The following is a 25164-nucleotide window of genomic DNA, read 5'->3' as shown; positions in this document are numbered from 1 at the left end:
CAGGGGGCACATCCTTATGAGCCCCTCCTCACAGTCCAGACCCCGATGATCTGCCCCCCCATCACACAGGGGGCACATCCTTATGAGCCCCTCCTCACAGTCCAGACCCCCATGATCTTACCCGCCCCCCCCCCCACACAGGGGGCACATCCTTATGAGCCCCTCCTCACAGTCCAGACCCCGATGATCTCCCCCCCCTCACACAGGGGGCACATCCTTATGAGCCCCTCCTCACAGTCCAGACCCCGATGATCTGCCCCCCCCCTCACACAGGGGGCACATCCTTATGAGCCCCTCCTCACAGTCCAGACCCCGATGATCTCCCCCCCCCCTCACACAGGGGGCACATCCTTATGAGCCCCTCCTCACAGTCCAGACCCCCATGATCTCCCCCCCCCCCTCACACAGGGGGCACATCCACATGAGCCCCTCCTCACAGTCCAGACCCCGATGATCTGCCCCCCCCTCACACAGGGGGCACATCCTTATGAGCCCCTCCTCACAGTCCAGACCCCCATGATCTCCCCCCCCCCTCACACAGGGGGAACATCCTTATGAGCCCCTCCTCACAGTCCAGACCCCGATGATCTGCCCCCCCCCCCCCTCACACAGGGGGCACATCCACATGAGCCCCTCCTCACAGTCCAGACCCCGATGATCTGCCCCCCCCTCACACAGGGGGCACATCCTTATGAGCCCCTCCTCACAGTCCAGACCCCGATGATCTGCCCCCCCCTCACACAGGGGGCACATCCTTATGAGCCCCTCCTCACAGTCCAGACCCCCATGATCTCCCCCCCCTCACACAGGGGGCACATCCTTATGAGCCCCTCCTCACAGTCCAGACCCCGATGATCTGCCCCCCCCCCTCACACAGGGGGCACATCCTTATGAGCCCCTCCTCACAGTCCAGACCCCCATGATCTCCCCCCCCCCCTCACACAGGGAGCACATCCACATGAGCCCCTCCTCACCGTAGGTCATGTCGCCCTTGCATGCGGCGTCCTTCCTCTGCCTCGCCGTCACACTCATGTCCAGTCTGCTCTTCTCCTTGGGACATTCACCTGAGGACACAGTCATTGCCCAGATGATGATGAGGGTGATAGTTCATATAATGATAGGGGTGGTAATACCTGGAGGTAGCAGTACTGGTGGTGGTTCACTTACCTTCAATACATTTGCAGGCATCTCCGGCGCACACTCTCGTCAGGTTCTCGTCCAGGAAGGGGTTGTAGTAGGTGGTGCACTCCTGTTCTGTGGGGAGGAAGCTGAATGTGAACACAAGATGGGGGCTGCAGGGTGAGCCCCCCCATGTAAGATGGGGGCAGATGATGTCATAATCCTGCGTTGTGGGGAGATTTTCACTGGTCTTATGTGCCACCATCTTCATGCAGATTTCCTCCCTATCATCCCAGTATTCCCATCTCAGACAATGGGGGCATATTGCTAGGATGAGAACGGAGCGGGGAGAGCCGTGGCTGGAGGACCCTGGACTTCTTGGGGTTCGTCCACCACCAAGCGCTGCTCCCATAGAAGTGAATGGGTGGCTGCGCATGCACAGTGCGCCCTCCGTTCGTTTCCCCGCTCCATTCTCATTGTAGCGATATGCCCTCATTGTCTGTGCCGCCACCTAGTGGACAGGCTGTGCAGTACATGCAGTAGGACCTGTGGCTCATGTTGTCAGGTCCTTCAGTAACGCTCAGCACTTTATGATTGGCGGTTCTCTCGGGCCCCAGACACCATGACTGGTGGTGAGCTCCATGGTGATTGGTCCACTGAAGCGCCCCACTCATCAGGCAGACCTGATATCGGAGTAGTGCCGTGGAGGGCGCCTTGACCTCACCTCGACCGCGCTGTGAACCGCCATCACTTGTTCCACCCTGTTGCCGCATAGAACTTCAGCAGCCTTTTCTGACTTCTGCCCCCCCCCCCCCCTATTATATAACCTACTGTACACCATACGCAGCGGTAAGATGGATGCGGCGCGCCGCCACTACCTGGAGCGTGGAACTCGTAGACTTTAAAGATCCCGGGGCTCATGAACGACACCTTAAATATCTTCCTGATGTACAGTGGAGCGCAGACATAATTATCAGACGTAATCTGTAGTGGGGGAGGGGGAAAACAGCTTATTACAGGACAGAGGCGGAGTCAGGTAATGCAGTGCTAATTACAGGACAGAGGCGGAGTCAGGGAATACACTGATTATTAGAGGACAGAGGCGGAGTCAGGGAATACATTGCTTATTACAATGCAGAGGCGGAGTCAGGGAATACACTGATTATTACAGGACAGAGGCGGAGTCAGGGAATACACTGATTATTACAGGACAGAGGCAGAGTCAGGGAATACACTGATTATTACAATGCAGAGGCAGAGTCAGGGAATACACTGATTATTACAGGACAGAGGCGGAGTCAGGGAATACATTGCTTATTACAATGCAGAGGCGGAGTCAGGGAATACATTGCTTATTACAATGCAGAGGCGGAGTCAGGGAATACACTGATTATTAGAGGACAGAGGCGGAGTCAGGGAATACATTGCTTATTACAATGCAGAGGCGGAGTCAGGGAATACACTGATTATTACAGGACAGAGGCGGAGTCAGGGAATACACTGATTATTACAATGCAGAGGCGGTGTCAGGTAATACATTGCTTATTACAATGCAGAGGCGGAGTCAGGGAATACACTGATTATTAGAGGACAGAGGCGGAGTCAGGGAATACAGTGCCTATTACAAGGCCGGGGCGGAGTCAGGGAATACACAACTTATAATAGGGTAGGGGTAGTGTCAGGGTATACACCACTTATTACAAGGGAGGGGCAGAATCAAGGAATACACTTATTACAAAGCAGGGGCGGAGTCAGGGAAATACACTGCTTATTACAGGGCAGGGCGGAGTCAGGGAAATACACTGCTTATTACAGGGCAGAGGCGGAGTCAGGATGTTCTTAACACAGTAATAACCATACCCAATTAAAATGGAGGATGACTTTTCCGTCTTCTATGCTGTAGTCTGTGACAAACTGATCAACTCTGTTCACAAGCTAAAAATGTTGAAAAATTAAATCTCAGTTAAAAAAAAATTCCATTCATCCCCCGCCCACACACTCAGACTCAGACTGTAGCACTTCACCCTTCACTATCTGTAGCAGGTAGGACACGGAACATCATGTGACCTCTGTCCTCGTGGGCCGGCACTGACAGAAAACATATGACCTCTATTCACGGGGGCCGGCACTGACAGAAAACATGTGACCTCTGTCCTCGTGGGCCGGCACTGACACAAGACATCATGTGACCTCTGACCTCGTGGGATGGCACTGACAGAAAACATGTGACCTCTGTCCTCGTGGGCCGGCACTGACACAAGACATCGTGTGACCTCTGTCCTCGTGGGCCGGCACTGACACAGGACATCATGTGACCTCTGTCCTCGTGGGATGGCACTGACACAAGACATCGTGTGACCTCTGTCCTCGTGGGCCGGCACTGACAGAAAACATGTGACCTCTGTCCTCGTGGGCCGGCACTGACACAAGACATCATGTGACCTCTGTCCTCGTGGGCCGGCACTGACAGAAAACATATGACCTCTGTCCTCGTGGGCCGGCACTGACACAAGACATCGTGTGACCTCTGTCCTCGTGGGCCGGCACTGACAGAAAACATGTGACCTCTGTCCTCGTGGGCCGGCACTGACAGAAAACATGTGACCTCTGTCCTCGTGGGCCGGCACTGACACAAGACATCGTGTGACCTCTGTCCTCGTGGGCCGGCACTGACAGAAAACATATGACCTCTGTCCTCGTGGGCCGGCACTGACAGAAAACATGTGACCTCTGTCCTCGTGGGCCGGCACTGACACAAGACATCGTGTGACCTCTGTCGTCGTGGGCCGGCACTGACAGAAAACATGTGACCTCTGTCCTCGTGGGCCGGCACTGACACAAGACATCGTGTGACCTCTGTCCTCGTGGGCCGGCACTGACAGAAAACATGTGACCTCTATTCACGTGGGCCGGCACTGACACAAGACATCATGTGACCTCTGACCTCGTGGGATGGCACTGACAGAAAACATGTGACCTCTGTCCTCGTGGGCCGGCACTGACACAAGACATCGTGTGACCTCTGTCCTCGTGGGCCGGCACTGACACAGGACATCATGTGACCTCTGTCCTCGTGGGATGGCACTGACACAAGACATCGTGTGACCTCTGTCCTCGTGGGCCGGCACTGACAGAAAACATGTGACCTCTGTCCTCGTGGGCCGGCACTGACACAAGACATCATGTGACCTCTGTCCTCGTGGGCCGGCACTGACAGAAAACATATGACCTCTGTCCTCGTGGGCCGGCACTGACACAAGACATCGTGTGACCTCTGTCCTCGTGGGCCGGCACTGACAGAAAACATGTGACCTCTGTCCTCGTGGGCCGGCACTGACAGAAAACATGTGACCTCTGTCCTCGTGGGCCGGCACTGACACAAGACATCGTGTGACCTCTGTCCTCGTGGGCCGGCACTGACAGAAAACATATGACCTCTGTCCTCGTGGGCCGGCACTGACAGAAAACATGTGACCTCTGTCCTCGTGGGCCGGCACTGACACAAGACATCGTGTGACCTCTGTCGTCGTGGGCCGGCACTGACAGAAAACATGTGACCTCTGTCCTCGTGGGCCGGCACTGACACAAGACATCGTGTGACCTCTGTCCTCGTGGGCCGGCACTGACAGAAAACATGTGACCTCTATTCACGTGGGCCGGCACTGACAGAAAACATGTGACCTCTATTCACGTGGGCCGGCACTGACAGAAAACATGTGACCTCTGTCCTCGTGGGCCGGCACTGACACAAGACATCGTGTGACCTCTGTCCTCGTGGGCCGGCACTGACAGAAAACATGTGACCTCTATTCACGTGGGCCGGCACTGACAGAAAACATGTGACCTCTATTCACGTGGGCCGGCACTGACAGAAAACATGTGACCTCTATTCACGTGGGCCACGCTGGTCGTTACCTTGCTTAGTTGCTTCTCATCAGCCTGCAGCCCGGTCAGCAGCGTTATCTCCATGACAGCCTGGCCAGATGTGGAAATTTCATCTTTTTGTGGTTTATATCTGAAATATGGAGGAGAAAACGTCAGGGACCCAAGCGAAGTGCAACACAAAACACAGAACATGTAACTCCATCATCCGATCCCACAGGAATTCTCCAGATTTTCTGATTTAGTTTGATATTTGTGGAGCTCACAGACAGATGTGATCCCCCAATGTTATTTACTAGTTCAACTCAGTCATGTGACCACCAGATGGCGCTGCGTTCTACTTACAATAATGTAACCACTAGATACAGCTGTCTTCTGATAATTATGTGACCACCAGATGGCGCTGCGTTCTACTTATCATTATGTAACCACTAGATACAGCTGTCTTCTGATAATTATGTGACCACCAGATGGCGCTGCGTTCTACTGATCTATATGTAACCACTAGATACAGCTGTCTTCTGATAATTATGTTACCACCAGATGGCGCTGCGTTCTACTGATCATTATGTAACCACTGGATACAGCTGTCTTCTGATAATTATGTTACCACCAGATGGCGCTGCGTTCTACTGATCATTATGTAACCACTAGATACAGCTGTCTTCTGATAATTATGTGACCACCAGATGGCGCTGTGTTCTACTTATCATTATGTAACCACTAGATACAGCTGTCTTCTGATAATTATGTGACCACCAGATGGCGCTGCGTTCTACTGATCTATATGTAACCACTAGATACAGCTGTCTTCTGATAATTATGTTACCACCAGATGGCGCTGCGTTCTACTGATCATTATGTAACCACTGGATACAGCTGTCTTCTGATAATTATGTTACCACCAGATGGCGCTGCGTTCTACTGATCATTATGTAACCACTAGATACAGCTGTCTTCTGATAATTATGTGACCACCAGATGGCGCAGCGTTCTACTTACAATTATGTAACCACTAGATGCAGCTGTCTTCTGATAATTATGTGACCACCAGATGGCGCTGCGTTCTACTGATCTATATGTAACCACTAGATACAGCTGTCTTCTGATAATTATGTTACCACCAGATGGCGCTGCGTTCTACTGATAATAATGTAACTACTAGATACAGCTGTCTTCTGATAATTATGTGACCACCAGATGGCGCTGCGTTCTACTGATCTATATGTAACCACTAGATACAGCTGTCTTCTGATAATTATGTGACCACCAGATGGCGCTGCGTTCTACTGATCATTATGTAACCACTAGATACAGCTGTCTTCTGATAATTATTTGACCACCAGATGGCGCTGCGTTCTACTGATCATTATGTAACCACTAGATACAGCTGTCTTCTGATAATTATGTTACCACCAGATGGCGCTGCGTTCTACTGATCATTATGTAATCACTAGATACCACTGTCTTCTGATAATTATGTGACCACCAGATGGCGCTGCGTTCTACTGATCATTATGTAACCACTAGATACAGCTGTCTTCTGATAATTAAGTTACCACCAGATGGCGCTGCGTTCTACTTACAATAATGTAACCACTAGATACAGCTGTCTTCTGATAATTATGTTACCACCAGATGGCGCTGTGTTCTACTGATCATTATGTAACCACTAGATACAACTGTCTTCCGATAATTATGTTACCACCAGATGGCGCTACGTTCTACTTACAATAATGTAACCACTAGATACAGCTGTCTTCTGATAATTATGTTACCACCAGATGGCGCTGCGTTCTACTGATCATTATGTAACCACTAGATACAGCTGTCTTCTGATAATTATGTGACCACCAGATGGCGCTGCGTTCTACTGATCATTATGTAACCACAAGATACAGCTGTCTTCTGATAATTATGTGACCACCAGATGGCGCTGCGTTCTACTGATCATTATGTAACCACTAGATACAGCTGTCTTCTGATAATTATGTGACCACCAGATGGCGCTGCGTTCTACTGATCATTATGTAACCACTAGATACAGCTGTCTTATATTTATAATTATATAACCTCTAGATGCATCTATTTACAATTATATAACCACTAGTTGGCACTGCGTTCTACTCATAATTATATAACCGCTAGATGGTTGTGTGTTCTACTCGATTATATAACCACTAAATGGGTGTCTGTTCTACTCGTACTATGTAACCACTAGATGGCTCTGCGTTCTATTTATACTATGTAACCACTAGATGGCTCTGCGTTCTATTTATACTATGTAACCACTAGATGGCTCTGCACTTTTCTCCCCTTCTACCCTTAATTATAGCATTATTAGATGGCTCTACGTTCTTCTCATACTATGTAAGCACTAGATGGTGCTGCATTCTTCTCATACTATAAAACTACTAGAAGGTGCTGTGTTCTACTCACACTATGTAACCACTACATGGCGCTGCATTCTACTCACAATATGTAACCACTAGATGGCGCTGCATTCTACTCACACCATGTAACCACTAGATGGCACTGCATTCTACTCACAATATGTAACCACTAGATGGTGCTGTGTTCTACTCACACTATGTAACCACTAGATGGCACTGCATTCTACTCACACCATGTAACCACTAGATGGCGCTGCATTCTACTCACACCATGTAACCACTAGATGGCGCTGCATTCTACTCACACCATGTAACCACTAGATGGTGCTGCGTTTTACCTATAATTATTAGATGATGGTGTGTTCTGCTTATAATGATGTAACCACATCACATATGAGGGCAGTCAGTGGGATGCTGCATGTGTGTACAGGGCCATACCTGGCGCAGGCTTCTAGGAGCAGCATCTGAGATGTATCGTCATCAAATATGGATTCTTCTGTCTGCGCTAAACAGCGAAAATGACAAAAACGTGAAAATTTGACGAATAAAATGGTTCATAGAAAGAAAGCTTCATTATGAGAAATTCTGCAGCTTTCTGTATTTCCTCAACATTTAAGATCTGCTTCCTGTCAGTGAACGAATCTATGTTCACATCCACAGATTGAAACACTCACTGCTGAGGGTTTGTTACAGTTGTATCCAGTCTAAAGAATCTTTTAGGATATAAAAAGGCTTGACTGCTCCGTTTTAGGGCTCATTCACATCAGTGCTATTTATTTCCGTTCTACTGATCCGTTATAGGAGAAAAAGCCAGATTCAGCATGTAACTGACAGGAACCGCGCCTGACATTGACTTTAATCGGATCTGTTGGGTTTCACTTTAGGAGAACATGTTTTTTCGGCAAAGAAAAATGTCCTGCACGCAACGCAGATGTGAACATGCCTTTAACTGCACTGACACATTGTAACAAACTATTTGTGTAGCCATCTCTGGGCACTGGCTCAGCTGAATATAATGACACTTCATGTAGTGATATGTGGCTTCATTCTGGAAAAAGAGAAATTTTAATTCTTATGCAAATTAACAGTTAAGTGCATCGAGGGCAGGGCCAAGCTGCTCTGTGCACCTCTGGTCCTTCTGGTTCCTCTGCCAGCCCCTCCCTCTCCTTTCTGATTGACAGGGGAGATGCCAATGCAGGAGCCCATCGCCATGAATTAAGAAGGAGAAGCTGGCAGGAGGAGCAAGGGTGCACAGAATGTTTGAGACCCACCCAGGGGGCACTTAGCTGCTCATTTCCATGAGCCGTGAATCACTAAGCGAGAGAAGCAGCAGACCGTTCCAAGGTCAGGCAGGCCACATGGCGCGCCTGCTGCCGGGATACTTTACATGGGTTCATCTTCTTCTGGATGCGCAGGTCGAATTTGCAGTTTTCCTGTGTGGGAGTCATGATGTGATACACGGTCCGCACCTGCAGAACACACACGTGGTATCAGTGGCAGATAGCAGCGACGTTACAATGTGTCGTGTGCTGCGGGAGACGTCACAGTGTGTCGTGTGCTGCGGGAGACGTTACAGTGTGTCGCGCGCTGCGGGAGACGTCACAGTGTGTCGTGTGCTGCGGGAGACGTTACAGTGTGTCGTGTGCTGCGGGAGACGTTACAGTGTGTCGTGTGCTGCGGGAGACGTCACAGTGTGTCGTGTGCTGCGGGAGACGTCATAGTGTGTCGTGTGTTGCGGGAGACGTCACAGTGTGTCGTGTGCTGCGGGAGACGTCACAGTGTGTCGTGTGCTGCGGGAGACGTCACAGTGTGTCGTGTGCTGCGGGAGACGTTACAGTGTGTCGTGTGCTGCGGGAGACGTTACAGTGTGTCGCGCACTGCCGGAGACGTCACAGTGTGTCGCGCGCTGCGGGAGACGTCACAGTGTGTCGCGCGCTGCGGGAGACGTCACAGTGTGTCGTGTGCTGCGGGAGACGTTACAGTGTGTCGTGTGCTGCGGGAGATTTTACAATGTTATCAATGTCAGAAGGTTAGTTGATGTGATAAGTGGCGCCCCCATGTGTAATACGCACGTTTCCTGTTGCAATCCCTCTGGCGCTCCTCGTGCTGACCACCAGATCGTCTAAAGTCGGAACCTGGAAATCAAAGCAGCAGCATCATGTATCACATAGCGCCAGTCACCGTCCCGCCACACGACTGACCGCGCTCTAATAATGATATTGCAGCAGAATAGTGACTGCAGCTCTGCCCGTGACTGGAGGATAAGACATGATATTGCGGCAGAATAGTGACTGCAGCTCTGCCCGTGACTGGAGGATAAGACATGATATTACAGCAGAATAGTGACTGCAGCTCTGGATGTGACTGGAGGATAAGACATGATATTACAGCAGAATAGTGACTGCAGCTCTGGATGTGACTGGAGGATAAGACATGATATTACAGCAGATTAGGGACTGCAGCTCTGGATGTGACTGGAGGATAAGACATGATATTACAGCAGAATAGTGACTGCAGCTCTGCCCGTGACTGGAGGATAAGACATGATATTACAGCAGAATAGTGACTGCAGCTCTGCCCGTGACTGGAGGATAAGACATGATATTACAGGAGAATAGTGACTGCAGCTCTGCCCGTGACTGGAGGATAAGACATGATATTACAGCAGAATAGTGACTGCAGCTCTGCACGTGACTGGAGGATAAGACATGATATTACAGCAGATTAGGGACTGCAGCTCTGGTGACTGGAGGATAAGACGTATAGGCAGAATAATGACTGCAGCTCTTGTGTACTTACCTCTACGGGCCGGGTGAAGGGCTTCGCCTCGGTCAGGCGGTAGCTCTTGAAGTCTCCGGATTTCTTGTAGGAGACTTTCACGTCCATGTTGAGGGAGAGTTTCTCATCCAGGATGGCGATTTCTGTCAGGGCTTCAAGAGCGACTACTGTGTCCTGGACACAAAAGGGTTAAAACAGTGTCAATTCTGAGCGCCCTGGGGCCTGGCGTGGCCCCTGCACGATGTGTAGTAGTCGCCATCCGTCACCTGCGTGGAGAAGAATCCGCCGCCGTATCGTTGCTGCTCTTTCAGCCAGCGGATGATGGGTTGAGCGTAGTCCTTGTCGGCGTTCTTCAGGGCGGTCAGCAGAGCGTACGCCGTCGTCTCCACCATTTTCGCAGTCTCGGTGCTCGGCGCAGTTTTGTCAAATTTCTTCAGCGTATCTTTCCAATATCGATAAACTGGAGGATGACCTGTGAGAAGAGACACAACCTTCCAGTAATATGACACCCAGGGGCCACATGAGAGTAACGTGCAGGGCCCAAGGTAATGCTGAAGGCTCTGCCACCCTCTGATGGGCTGGTGTTCCATTTCCTCACTGATTCCAAGATATGCGCTTGCTGTCAGTGGAAGGCAACATCCTTAGTTACACTCAGAGGCTGACACAGTTCCTAGCCTAGTCCTGCTCTCAGCTGAGGGTTTGTTACAATGTATCCAGTGTAAACAATGCTCTGTGAGGGAGACATCCCGGACTCCAGACTGACGTTACCTGAACTGATACATTGTAACAAACTATCAGGACAGAAGACAGATGCTGGTGTTCTTAGGCTACTTTCACACTAGCGTTTTTCTTCTCCAGCTCTGAGTTCTGTCCTAGGGGCTCAATACCGGAAAAGAACGGATCAGTTTTATCCGAATGGAGAGCGATCCGCTCAGGATGCATCAGGACGTCTTCAGTTCAGTCACTACAGTTTTTGGACGGAGAAAATACTGCAGCATGCTGTGGTATTTTCTCCGTCCAAAATTCCGGAACACTTGCTAGAATGCCGGATCTGGCATTATTTTACATTGAAATGCATTATTGACGGATCTAAGTGTTCTGGAAAAACGGATCTGGTTTTGCGGTCTGCGCAAAATGTGAAAAAGATAAATACTGGATCAGTTTTTCCGGAAGACAACTAGAGAGACGGATCCGGTATTGCAATACATTTGTGAGACGGATCCGCATCCGGATCCGTCCACAAATGCTGCCCGTTTGCATACAGATTGCCGGAACTGCCTGCCAGAATCCAGCGACGCTAGTGTGAAAGTACCCTTATCTCACAGAGGATTGTATGGACTGGATACAACTGTAACAAACCATCAGCTGTGAGAAATATTTGTGTCAGGAAAGGGTCTCATCCTGCCGGTGTAAATAACAATGGTGAGAAATGGATCGGCAGTGTATAAAGTGACAGCCCTTCCGATTCTGCAGAGTGAGCAGGTCGTATACAGGCATGGCGGGGGGAGATGTGGGTGCTGGCGGGCCCCATACAGACATTGGGGCGCCCCTTCTGGCCCCTGTACACACTGCCCCATCCCCAACAACCTCACTTACTGACTCCTATAGTGAAGGCTTCGCTCTGTAACTTTCCATAGGTGTAGCGTTTACTTTGCAGAGTGGCCTCGGATATGGCCAGGGCGTAGGCAGTGACCGCCAGCGAGAAGGTGCTCTGTGCGTTGGAGGCGTGCCTCGACAAATACTCTATAGCGCGGTTCCGTGCGTTCTCCACTTGCTGCACAAGAGATGAAGGGGTTAATGTGATCTGATGTAAGGGAGGTATACAGTACAAGATGTAGTGTGTGTATATAGTGTGTGTCTGTAAGGTACAGTATATATACAGTACACAATATAGTGTCAGGTGATTATATATATATTATAGTGTGTGAGCATATATATAGTGTCAGGTGAGTGTGTGTATATATATATATATATATATATATATATATATATATATATTATAGTGTGTGAGCATATATATAGTGTCAGGTGATTATATATATATATATATATATATATTATAGTGTGTGAGCATATATATAGTGTCAGGTGATTTTATATATATATATATATATATATATATATATATATATATATACACATATATACACACACACACACTACAGAGAACAGTATACTATATATATATATACACTACAGAGGACAGTACACTATATATATATATACACACACACACACTACAGAGAACAGTATACTATATATATATATACACTACAGAGGACAGTACACTATATATATATATACACACACACACACACATACAGTACAGACCAAAAGTTTGGACACACCTTCTCATTCAAAGAGTTTTCTTTATTTTCATGACTATGAAGGCATCAAAACTATGAATTAACACATGTGGAATTATATACATAACAAACAAGTGTGAAACAACTGAAAATAGGTCATATTCTAGGTTCTTCAAAGTAGCCACCTTTTGCTTTGATTACTACTTTGCACACTCTTGGCATTCTCTTGATGAGCTTCTAGAGGTAGTCCCCTGAAATGGTCTTCCAACAGTCTTGAAGGAGTTCCCAGAGATGCTTAGCACTTGTTGGCCCTTTTGCCTTCACTCTGCGGTCCAGCTCACCCCAAACCATCTCGATTGGGTTCAGGTCCGGTGACTGTGGAGGCCAGGTCATCTGGCGCAGCACCCCATCACTCTCCTTCATGGTCAAATAGCCCTTACTTTCAAAGTTTTCCCAATTTTCCGGCTGACTGACTGACCTTCATTTCTTAAAGTAATGATGGCCACTCGTTTTTCTTTACTTAGCTGCTTTTTTCTTGCCATAATACAAATTCTAACAGTCTATTCAGTAGGACTATCAGCTGTGTATCCACCTGACTTCTCCTCAACGCCACTGATGGTCCCAACCCCATTTATAAGGCAAGAAATCCCACTTATTAAACCTGACAGGGCACACCTGTGAAGTGAAAACCATTTCAGGGGACTACCTCTTGGAGCTCATCAAGAGAATGCCAAGAGTGTGCAAAGCAGTAATCAAAGCAAAAGGTGGCTACTTTGAAGAACCTAGAATATGACATATTTTCAGTTGTTTCACACTTGTTTGTTATGTATATAATTCCACATGTGTTAATTCATAGTTTTGATGCCTTCATAGTCATGAAAATAAAGAAAACTCTTTGAATGAGAAGGTGTGTCCAAACTTTTGGTCTGTACTGTACATATTGCTAGGTGAGTACATACACTGTATACAGTGTCAGGTGAGTACATAGTGTATACAGTGTCAGGTGGTTATATATAGTTTCAGTTGAGTACACAGAGTGTATACAGTATCAGCTGAGTACATATAGTGTATACTGTGTCAGCTGAGTACATATAGTGTATACGGTGTCAGCTGAGTACATATAGTGTATACGGTGTCAGGCAAGTACATATAGTGTATACGGTGTCAGCTGAGTACATATAGTGTATACCGTGTCAGGCAAGTACATATAGTGTATACAGGGTCAGGTGACTACATATAGTGTATACAGGGTCAGGTGACTACATATAGTGTATACAGTGTCAGGTGAGTACATATAGTGTATACAGTGTCAGGTGAGTACATATAGTGTATACAATGTCGGGTGAGTACATATAGTGTATACAGTGTCGGGTGAGTACATATAGTGTATACAGTGTCGGGTGAGTACATATAGTGTATACAGTGTCGGGTGAGTACATATAGTGTATACAGAGTCAGGTGACTATATATAGTGTATACAGAGTCAGGTGACTATATATAGTGTATACAGAGTCAGGTGACTACATATAGTGTATACAGTGTCAGCTGAGTACATATAGTGTATACCGGGTCAGGCGAGTACATATAGTGTATACCGGGTCAGGCGAGTACATATAGTGTATACAGGGTCAGGCGAGTACATATAGTGTATACAGAGTCAGGTGACTACATATAGTGTATACAGTGTCGGGTGAGTACATATAGTGTATACAGTGTCGGGTGAGTACATATAGTGTATACCGTGTCAGGGGAGTACATATAGTGTATACAGTGTCAGGTGAGTACATAGTGTATACAGTGTCAGGTGACTACATATAGTGTATACAGTGTCAGGCGACTACATATAGTGTATACAGTGTCAGGCGAGTACATATAGTGTATACCGTGTCAGGTGAGTACATAGTGTATACAGTGTCAGGTGACTACATATAGTGTATACAGTGTCAGGTGACTACATATAGTGTATACAGTGTCAGGTGACTACATATAGTGTATACAGTGTCAGGTGACTACATATAGTGTATACAGTGTCAGGTGACTACATATAGTGTATACAGTGTCAGGTGACTACATATAGTGTATACAGAGTCAGGTGACTACATATACTGTATACCGTGTCAGGTGAGTACATATAGTGTATACAGTGTCAGGTGAGTATACATAGTGTATACAGTGTCAGGTGAGTACATATAGTGTATACAGTGTCAGGTGAGTACATATAGTGTATACAGTGTCAGGTGAGTACATATAGTGTATACAGTGTCAGGTGAGTACATATAGTGTATACCGTGTCAGATGAGTACATAGTGTATACAGTGTCAGGTGACTACATATAGTGTATACAGTGTCAGGTGACTACATATAGTGTATACAGTGTCAGGTGAGTACATATAGTGTATACAGTGTCAGGTGAGTACATATAGTGTATACAGTGTCAGGTGAGTACATATAGTGTATACAGTGTCAGGTGACTACATATAGTGTATACAGTGTCAGGTGACTACATATAGTGTATACAGTGTCAGGTGAGTACATATAGTGTATACAGTGTCAGGTGAGTACATATAGTGTATACAGTGTCAGGTGAGTACATATAGTGTATACAGTGTCAGGTGACTACATATAGTGTATACAGTGTCAGGTGAGTACATATAGTGTATACCGTGTCAGGTGAGTACATAGTGTATACAGTGTCAGGTGAGTACATATAGTGTATACAATGTCAGGTGACTACATATAGTGTATACCGTGTCAGGCGAGTACATATAGTGTATACAGGGTCAGGTGAGTACATATAGTGTATACAGGGTCAGGTGACTACATATAGTGTATACAGTGTCAGGTGAGTACATATAGTGTATACAGTGTTGGGTGAGTACATATAGTGTATACAGTGTCAGGTGAGTACATATAGTGTATACAGAGTCAGGTGACTACATATAGTGTATACAGTGTCAGGTGACTACATATAGTGTATACAGTGTCAGGTGAGTACATATAGTGTATACAATGTCGGGTGAGTACATATAGTGTATACAGTGTCAGGTGAGTACATATAGTGTATACAGTGTTGGGTGAGTACATATAGTGTATACAGTGTCAGGTGACTACATATAGTGTATACAGAGTCAGGTGAGTACATATAGTGTATACAGTGTTGGGTGAGTACATATAGTGTATACAGTATCAGCTGAGTACATAGTGTATACAGTGTCAGGTGAGTACATATACTGTATACAGAGTCAGGTGACTACATATAGTGTATACAGTGTCAGGTGAGTACATATAGTGTATACAGTGTTGGGTAAGTACATATAGTGTATACAGAGTCAGGTGAGTACATATAGTGTATACAGAGTCAGGTGAGTACATATAGTGTATACAGTGTCAGGTGAGTACATATAGTGTATACAGTGTTGGGTGAGTACATATAGTGTATACAGTGTCAGGTGAGTACATATAGTGTATACAGAGTCAGGTGAGTACATATAGTGTATACAGTGTTGGGTGAGTACATATAGTGTATACAGTATCAGCTGAGTACATAGTGTATACAGTGTCAGGTGAGTACATATACTGTATACAGTGTCAGGTGAGTACATATAGTGTATACCGTGTCAGGTGAGTACATATAGTGTATACAGTGTCAGGTGAGTACATATAGTGTATACAGAGTCAGGTGACTATATATAGTGTATACAGTGTCAGGTGAGTACATATAGTGTATACAGTGTCAGGTGAGTACATATAGTGTATACAGTGTCAGGTGAGTACATATAGTGTATACAGTGTCAGGTGAGTACATATAGTGTATACAGAGTCAGGTGAGTACATATAGTGTATACAGTGTTGGGTGAGTACATATAGTGTATACAGTATCAGCTGAGTACATAGTGTATACAGTGTCAGGTGAGTACATATACTGTATACAGTGTCAGGTGACTACATATAGTGTATATCGTGTCAGGTGAGTACATATAGTGTATACAGTGTCAGGTGAGTACATATAGTGTATACAGAGTCAGGTGACTATATATAGTGTATACAGTGTCAGGTGAGTACATATAGTGTATACAGTGTCAGGTGAGTACATATAGTGTGCACTTACGACGAGCGGACACATGTGGAAGGCCTTCTGGATGCTGATGACGCCGTATGCAGTCAGGTACAGGGTCTTCTCAGCAGCTTCTCGGGGGATGGTGCCCTGATGGTGCAGGAGACACAGAGGCATCAGGAGGCGTCTCCTATAGAAGTGAGGTGTTCCTGCTCCCCCTCTATGATGCCCCCACTGCACATTCCTTGCGGTGGATTTCAGGAAGATCCTTTTTACGGATCTGCAGTGTCTCCCGCTGCATGGTGGGTAAATCCGGGGTCTGAGGTCTGAGAGCGCTTACACCGTAGGGATGATTCTGCTGATAGTAAATGCTGCCCCAAGAGACGACACCCTGACAGAGATAACGTGTTGTCGGGGCAATAAAGGGTTAAGGGCCGACGTCTACGCTGCTGTACATGAAAGTTTACATTGTGAAAAGTTCTGCACCTTTCTAATAGACTTATGTTTCAAACCTTTTCAGGATCTCTGCTTGCTGTCAGTAAATGCTGATCTAACCCTCTGGCGCCCGGACCTCACCTGCAGTTTTACGGGCTGGCTGGTGGATCTCTCCTCGAAGGATCCATCTGTAGACTGCCGGTTCTCGATCAGCCACAGGAGGGTGTTACACACGGACAGCTGATCGATCGGAACGTACTGATGAACGTCGCCAAAGATGCGCAGAGCGAAGGCCGTCATCCTGCGGAGCACATTATAACGTCACACCCTGCAGAACCCATACTGCTCTGCCCAAGGCCTCATGCACACGGACCCATTCACTCCTTGCGCTGACCGCATCCGTGGCTCTGTTCCGTGGGCCCGCAAAAAATACAACCTGTCCTATTATTGTCCGCGCTATGCAGAGAAGAATAGGCAGCTATATGTAAAGGCTGTCCGGGCCGATCCGGGTTATGCGGATCTGCGATTTGTGGACCGCAAAACACACCACGGTCGTGTGCATGCGGCTAAGTGTCAGTCTTCACTGTCACTCTGGGCTTCTATTCCTGCATCCCACTGCCCTGTACCTGTACGTACCAAGTGCTGGGGTCACTGTCCCTCCACAGACTGTATGAGTAATCTCTGTTTCGGAACGACAGGATGCTGGTTACCCCTACAACAAAGGTGACATGGCTGATTGTGGGGTGTAGTGGGGGAGGGGTGATTGTGGGGTGTAGTGGGGGAGGGGTGTAGAGGGGTGATTGTGGGGTGTAGTGGGGGAGGGGTGTAGAGGGGGGATTGTGAAATGTATGGGGGAAGGGGTGATTGTGTGGTGAAGAGTGGGGGAGGGGTGATTGTGGGGTGTATGGGGGAAGGGGTTTAGAGGGGTAACCGTGGGATGTACGGGGGGGGGGGGGGGGTGTAGAGGTGTATCAGGGGTGTAAAGGGGGGAGGAGTGACTGTGGGGTGTAGTGGGGGGAGGAGTGACTGTGGGGTGCAGAGGGGGGGAGGAGTGACTGTGGGGTGCAGAGGGGGGAGGAGTGACTGTGGGGTGCAGAGGGGGGAGGAGTGACTGTGGGGTGCAGAGGGGGGAGGAGTGACTGTGGGGTGAAGAGGGGGGAGGAGTGACTGTGGGGTGCAGAGGGGGGAGGAGTGACTGTGGGGTGTAGAGGGGGGAGGAGTGACTGGGGTGAAGAGGGGGGAGGAGTGACTGTGGGGTGTAGAGGGGGGGAGGAGTGACTGTGGGGTGCAGAGGGGGGAGGAGTGACTGTGGGGTGCAGAGGGGGGAGGAGTGACTGTGGGGTGCAGAGGGGGGAGGAGTGACTGTGGGGTGTAGAGGGGGGAGGAGTGACTGGGGTGCAGAGGGGGGAGGAGTGACTGTGGGGTGCAGAGGGGGGAGGAGTGACTGTGGGGTGCAGAGGGGGGAGGAGTGACTGTGGGGTGCAGAGGGGGGAGGAGTGACTGTGGGGTGCAGAGGGGGGAGGAGTGACTGTGGGGTGCAGAGGGGGGAGGAGTGACTGTGGGGTGCAGAGGGGGGAGGAGTGACTGTGGGGTGCAGAGGGGGGAGGAGTGACTGTGGGGTGCAGAGGGGGGAGGAGTGACTGTGGGGTGCAGGGGGGGAGGAGTGACTGTGGGGTGTAGAGGGGGGAGGAGTGACTGTGGGGTGCAGAGGGGGGAGGAGTGACTGTGGGGTGCAGAGGGGGAGGAGTGACTGTGGGGTGTAGAGGGGGGAGGAGTGACTGGGGTGCAGAGGGGGGAGGAGTGACTGTGGGGTGCAGAGGGGGGAGGAGTGACTGTGGGGTGCAGAGGGGGGAGGAGTGACTGTGGGGTGCAGAGGGGGGAGGAGTGACTGTGGGGTGCAGAGGGGGGAGGAGTGACTGTGGGGTGCAGAGGGGGGAGGAGTGACTGTGGGGTGTAGAGGGGGGAGGAGTGACTGTGGGGTGTAGAGGGGGGAGGAGTGACTGTGGGGTGTAGAGGGGGGAGTAGTGACTGTGGGGTGCAGAGGGGGGAGGAGTGACTGTGGGGTGTAGTGGGGGGAGGAGTGACTGTGGGGTGCAGAGGGGGGAGGAGTGACTGTGGGGTGCAGAGGGGGGGAGGAGTGACTGTGGGGTGCAGAGGGGGGAGGAGTGACTGTGGGGTGTAGAGGGGGGAGTAGTGACTGTGGGGTGCAGAGGGGGGAGGAGTGACTGTGGGGTGCAGAGGGGGGAGGAGTGACTGTGGGGTGCAGAGGGGGGAGGAGTGACTGTGGGGTGTAGAGGGGGGAGGAGTGACTGTGGGGTGCAGAGGGGGGGAGGAGTGACTGTGGGGTGCAGAGGGGGGAGGAGTGACTGTGGGGTGCAGGGGGGGAGGAGTGACTGTGGGGTGCAGAGGGGGGGAGGAGTGACTGTGGGTTGCAGAGGGGGGAGGAGTGACTGTGGGGTGCAGAGGGGGGGAGGAGTGACTGTGGGGTGCAGAGCGGGAGGAGTGACTGTGGGGTGTAGAGGAGGGGAGGAGTGACTGTGGGGTGTAGAGGGGTGTCAGGGGTGCAGAGGGGGGAGGAGTGATTGTGGGGTGTAGAGGGGGGAGGAGTGACTGTGGGGTGCAGGGGGGGAGGAGTGACTGTGGGGTGCAGAGGGGGGAGGAGTGACTGTGGGGTGCAGGGGGGGAGGAGTGACTGTGGGGTGCAGGGGGGGAGGAGTGACTGTGGGGTGCAGAGGGGGGAGGAGTGACTGTGGGGTGCAGGGGGGGAGGAGTGACTGTGGGGTGCAGAGGGGGGGAGGAGTGACTGTGGGGTGCAGAGGGGGGAGGAGTGACTGTGGGGTGTAGAGGGGGGAGGAGTGACTGTGGGGTGCAGAGGGGGGAGGAGTGACTGTGGGGTGCAGAGGGGGGAGGAGTGACTGTGGGGTGCAGAGGGGGGAGGAGTGACTGTGGGGTGCAGAGGGGGGAGGAGTGACTGTGGGGTGTAGAGGGGGGGAGGAGTGACTGTGGGGTGCAGGGGGGGAGGAGTGACTGGGGTGCAGAGGGGGAAGGAGTGACTGTGGGGTGCAGAGGGGGGAGGAGTGACTGTGGGGTGTAGAGGGGGGAGGAGTGACTGTGGGGTGCAGAGGGGGGAGGAGTGACTGTGGGGTGTAGAGGGGGGAGGAGTGACTGTGGGGTGCAGAGGGGGAAGGAGTGACTGTGGGGTGCAGAGGGGGGAGGAGTGACTGTGGGGTGTAGAGGGGGGGAGGAGTGACTGTGGGGTGCAGAGGGGGAGGAGTGACTGTGGGGTGCAGGGGGGGAAGGAGTGACTGTGGGGTGCAGAGGGGGGAGGAGTGACTGTGGGGTGTAGAGGGGGGGAGGAGTGACTGTGGGGTGCAGAGGGGGAGGAGTGACTGTGGGGTGTAGAGGGGTGTCAGGGGTGCAGAGGGGGGAGGAGTGACTGTGGGGTGTAGAGGGGTGTCAGGGGTGCAGAGGGGTGTGGAGGGGGGAGGAGTGACTGTGGGGTGTAGAGGGGTGTCAGGGGTGTGGAGGGGGGAGGAGTGACTGTGGGGTGTAGAGGGGGGAGGAGTGACTGTGGGGTGTAGAGGGGTGTCAGGGGTGTGGAGGGGGGAGGAGTGACTGTGGGGTGTAGAGGGGTGCAGAGGGGGGAGGAGTGACTGTGGGGTGTAGAGGGGTGTCAGGGGTGTGGAGGGGGGAGGAGTGACTGTGGGGTGTAGAGGGGGAGGAGTGACTGTGGGGTGTAGAGGGGTGTCAGGGGTGTAGAGGGGTGTCAGGGGTGTGGAGGGGGGAGGAGTGACTGTGGGGTGTAGAGGGGTGCAGAGGGGGGAGGAGTGACTGTGGGGTGTAGAGGGGGAGGAGTGACTGTGGGGTGTAGAGGGGTGTCAGGGGTGTAGAGGGGTGTGGAGGGGGGAGGAGTGACTGTGGGGTGTAGAGGGGTGCAGAGGGGGGAGGAGTGACTGTGGGGTGTAGAGGGGTGTCAGGGGTGCAGAGGGGGGAGGAGTGACTGTGGGGTGTAGAGGGGTGTCAGGGGTGCAGAGGGGGGAGGAGTGACTGTGGGGTGTAGAGGGGTGTAGAGGGGTGCAGAGGGGGGAGGAGTGACTGTGGGGTGTAGAGGGGTGTCAGGGGTGCAGAGGGGGGAGGAGTGACTGTGGGGTGTAGAGGGGTGTCAGGGGTGCAGAGGGGGGAGGAGTGACTGTGGGGTGTAGAGGGGTGTCAGGGGTGCAGAGGGGGGAGGAGTGACTGTGGGGTGTAGAGGGGTGTCAGGGGTGCAGAGGGGGGAGGAGTGACTGTGAGGTGTAGAGGGGTGTCAGGGGTCAGCACTCACCTTCTCTTATCTTTTTCTTCATGGTCAGCTGTGCAGTGAAGATGTTGTCCCCCAGGAGACTCCACTGCTTCTTGGTCTCCAGATAATGGTAGACGTAGAATATGGGGGCCACCCTCGCCAGCTCCGTCTCTGCGCTGCCTTTGGGGATGCTCACCAGGTACCTCACCCCTTCCTCATTAAGGACCGAGTCGATCACCTCGCCCAGAATGTTCCCTGTGGTTACAGGAAGAAGGGGTGACAGGTCCTAGTGCACATCAAAGATGTTCACACCCAGTGCTGCACTCACTATTCTGCTGTCACATCATGTTGTATACTCCTGTCACAGCCAGAGCTGTAGTCATATCATGTCCTATACTCCAGTCACAGCCAGAGCTGCACTCACTATTCTGCTGTCACTCCATGTCCTATACTCCAGTCACACCCAGATCTGCACTCACTATTCTGCTGTGACTCCATGTCCTATTCTCCAGTCACAGCCAGAGCTGCACTCACTATTCTGCTGTCACATCATGTTGTATACTCCTGTCACAGCCAGAGCTGTAGTCATATCATGTCCTATACTCCAGTCACAGCCAGAGCTGCACTCACTATTCTGCTGTCACTCCATGTCCTATACTCCAGTCACACCCAGATCTGCACTCACTATTCTGCTGTGACACCATGTCCTATTCTCCAGTCACAGCCAGAGCTGCACTCACTATTCTGCTGTCACTCCATGTCCTATACTCCAGTCAGTCAGATCTGCACTCACTATTCTGCTGTCACACCATGTCCTATTCTCCAGTCACAGCCAGAGCTGCACTCACTATTCTGCTGTCACATCATGTTGTATACTCCTGTCACAGCCAGAGCTGTAGTCATATCATGTCCTATACTCCAGTCACAGCCAGAGCTGCACTCACTATTCTGCTGTCACTCCATGTCCTATACTCCAGTCACACCCAGATCTGCACTCACTATTCTGCTGTCACACCATGTCCTATACTCCAGTCACACCCAGATCTGCACTCACTATTCTGCTGTGACACCATGTCCTATACTCCAGTCACACCCAGATCTGCACTCACTATTCTGCAGTCACATCATGTTGTATACTCCTGTCACAGCCAGAGCTGCACTCTCTATTCTGCAGTCACATCATGTTGTATACTCCTGTCACAGCCAGAGCTGTAGTCATATCATGTCCTATACTCCAGTCACACCCAGAGCTGCACTCACTATTCTGCTGTGACACCATGTCCTATACTCCAGTCACACCCAGATCTGCACTCACTATTCTGCAGTCACATCATGTTGTATACTCCTGTCACAGCCAGAGCTGCACTCTCTATTCTGCAGTCACATCATGTTGTATACTCCTGTCACAGCCAGAGCTGTAGTCATATCATGTCCTATACTCCAGTCACACCCAGAGCTGCACTCACTATTCTGCTGTCACACCATGTCCTATACTCCAGTCACACCCAGAGCTGCACTCACTATTCTGCTGTGACACCATGTCCTATACTCCAGTCACACCCAGAGCTGCACTCACTATTCTGCTGTCACACCATGTCCTATACTCCATGCTAGGAGGCTGAACAGACCCCACAATGACGTGCCCCAGAGCACCATGGGAGATCAGCTCAGCTGTGATGAGCAGCAGTTGTCTGGCTGGTCTGTAGTGCATGCTGGGACTTGTAGTCCCACGGGGGTGTTGTTACCGTTAATGGAGAAGATGCGGCTGATGCTGGACTTGGGCACGACGTTAGCTGGAATCTTATAGTGTAAATCCTGCTGCCTCTTCATCACACCTGAAGTGAATGGAATCAGCAGTGAGCTGGGTCAAAGAGCTGACAATCCGGGGGCACGGAGCTGGCAGTCTCATCTGTTCAGCTTCCGCCGCACATTGCAGAAAGTGCCCAAAATTCCACAATAAAAATAATGGTTAGCGTCAGGTTTTATCTCATTGCCGTTTTGGAAATCTCTGCTTGCTGTCAGTGAATGGGATCATTATATTCAGAGGCTCATGACCTGTCTGGTGCTGCCCACCCAGCTAAACAGCCTGCACTCCAGACTGATACACTGTAACGAAGCATCAGGAAAGGAGAGAGATCAGCTCACAAAGGATTTTCTAGACTGGATACATTGTAACAAACCTGCAGCTGTGTACTCGACTAGGTCAAAACAGGTTTCAGTCTCTAGATTCCACTCACTGACGGCAAGCAGAGATCTTGACAATGGTCAGGAACTGAAGCACAAGGTCTATAATAAAGGTGTGTGAGCCCCACCCCCAGCCCGTACCGCGGAGGCCCTGCGGATCCAGCGTGAATCCGGTGCTCTGCTGCATCTTAATGCCCTCCGGCTGGAAGAGATGAGAAGGTCACATGGTAGTTAAAGGGACAGTGCACTTGTCTTGTGGCCCCTCCCCCTTTGCTCGCTCGCCTACCACGACCCGCAGCGTTTTCACCACTTTCTCGCTGTTGAAGGCGACGTCCAGGGTGAAGGTGATGGGGTGCAGGCCGAGCTCCAGCGGCAGGATGTTGTAGGTGAAGGACCTGGGGACATTCGGCTGGAACTCCGTGCTGCAGCCTTTGTGTCTCACACTCCGGACGGCTTTGGATTCGTCCACCAGACAGATTTCTTTGCCCACAGACACACGGACGCAGCCCTGAGCGGTGAGAGGGGGGTCATTAGAATGTCACATCAGCAAGGACCTATGGGAAAGCTGGGGGACAACCAATATGGCCGCCACCAAATCCTCCAAATCTTCCTGGTTACCCTGTAATACCCCCCTCCATCACTAGGGGGCTCAGAGAACAGGTTGACACCCAGCTTTCCGGGGACACTTACCTTCACTGTGGACCTCTGGTAGTTGTAGACGGTGACCTGGATCTCCACCTGCTCCCCTCGGATGACGGAGTACGGCAGCTGCACGTCTAGGAACAAGTCTTTGAACACCGTGATCTGGATCGGATCCGCCACACACACGCCTGCAAGACCGGAACCGTCAGGAGGCAGCCGCCAAGATAGCGCCGCTGCTCTCCAGTTACTTCATATTTACCTGACCACTAGGGGGCTCTGTTCTATTACAGGATACCTTTCCTTGACCACTAGGGGGCTCTGATCCATTACAGACTTCCTCCCCTGACCACTAGGGGGCTCTGTTCCATTACAGGATACCTTTCCATGACCACTAGGGGGCTCTGATCCATTACAGACTTCCTCCCCTGACCACTAGGGGGCCCTGTTCTATTACAGACTTCCTCCCCTGACCACTAGGGGGCTATGATCTATTACAGACTTCCTTCCCCTGACCACTAGGGAGCTCTGATCCATTACAGACTTCCTCCCCTGACCACTAGGGGGCTCTGTTCCATTACAGGATACCTTTCCTTGACCACTAGGGGGCCCTGTTCCATTACAGACTTCCTTCCCCTGACCACTAGGGGGCCCTGTTCCATTACAGACTTCCTCCCCTGACCACTAGGGGGCCCTGTTCCATTACAGACTTCCTTCCCCTGACCACTAGGGGGCTCTGTTCCATTACAGACTTCCTCCCCTTGACCACTAGGGGGCCCTGTTCCATTACAGACTTCCTCCCCTTGACCACTAGGGGGCCCTGTTCCATTACAGACTTCCTCCCCTTGACCACTAGGGGGCCCTGTTCCATTACAGACTTCCTCCCCTTGACCACTAGGGGGCCCTGTTCCATTACAGACTTCCTTCCCCTGACCACTAGGGGGCCCTGTTCCATTACAGACTTCCTCCCCTTGACCACTAGGGGGCCCTGTTCCATTACAGACTTCCTCCTCTTGACCACTAGGGGGCCCTGTTCCATTACAGACTTCCTCCTCTTGACCACTAGGGGGCCCTGTTCCATTACAGACTTCCTCC

The 25164-nt window shown here is 50.7% G+C and overlaps 2 protein-coding genes across 2 annotated transcripts in view; both read right to left on the bottom strand.

The window, feature by feature from the left end:
* Positions 1–25164, bottom strand: part of C5 (complement C5) — a 94922-nt gene that overhangs the window by 13647 nt on the left and 56111 nt on the right. The window contains exons 20-38 of the mRNA XM_040406009.1: positions 24121–24260; positions 23717–23938; positions 23572–23632; positions 22992–23081; positions 21289–21501; positions 17604–17679; positions 17109–17268; positions 16587–16682; positions 11769–11946; positions 10439–10644; positions 10194–10346; positions 9467–9529; positions 8782–8863; positions 7833–7899; positions 5035–5134; positions 2980–3054; positions 1998–2103; positions 1168–1254; positions 975–1064 (exon numbers count right to left, since the gene is read on the bottom strand). Coding sequence (XP_040261943.1) covers positions 975–1064; positions 1168–1254; positions 1998–2103; positions 2980–3054; positions 5035–5134; positions 7833–7899; positions 8782–8863; positions 9467–9529; positions 10194–10346; positions 10439–10644; positions 11769–11946; positions 16587–16682; positions 17109–17268; positions 17604–17679; positions 21289–21501; positions 22992–23081; positions 23572–23632; positions 23717–23938; positions 24121–24260 — 2265 coding nt within the window. The remainder of the gene's footprint in view (positions 1–974; positions 1065–1167; positions 1255–1997; positions 2104–2979; positions 3055–5034; positions 5135–7832; positions 7900–8781; positions 8864–9466; positions 9530–10193; positions 10347–10438; positions 10645–11768; positions 11947–16586; positions 16683–17108; positions 17269–17603; positions 17680–21288; positions 21502–22991; positions 23082–23571; positions 23633–23716; positions 23939–24120; positions 24261–25164) is intronic.
* On the bottom strand, positions 3267–4759 carry LOC120977872. The gene is made up of 3 exons (XM_040406030.1): positions 4097–4759; positions 3350–3890; positions 3267–3309 (listed from the first exon to the last, which is right to left on the bottom strand). Exons 1-2 carry the CDS (start codon positions 4710–4712, stop codon positions 3553–3555), a joined length of 954 nt encoding a protein of 317 aa, XP_040261964.1. The 5' UTR covers positions 4713–4759; the 3' UTR covers positions 3267–3309; positions 3350–3552.

This window comes from Bufo bufo, chromosome 8 (assembly GCF_905171765.1).
Source record: "Bufo bufo chromosome 8, aBufBuf1.1, whole genome shotgun sequence".
Classification (NCBI taxonomy): Eukaryota; Metazoa; Chordata; class Amphibia; order Anura; family Bufonidae; genus Bufo; species Bufo bufo.
Note: the sequence above shows the minus strand (reverse complement) of the source record. Positions and strands in the feature narration are given on the sequence as shown.

Coding starts and splice junctions, on each gene's coding strand:
- LOC120977872 (XM_040406030.1), bottom strand. CDS start 4,712: ATGTCTTGTGTCAGTGCCGGCCCACGAGGACAGAGGTCACATGTTTTC. Junction 3,891..4,096: donor GCCGGCCCACGAGGACAGAG/GTCACATGTTTT, acceptor ACGACGACAGAG/GTCACACGATGTCTTGTGTC.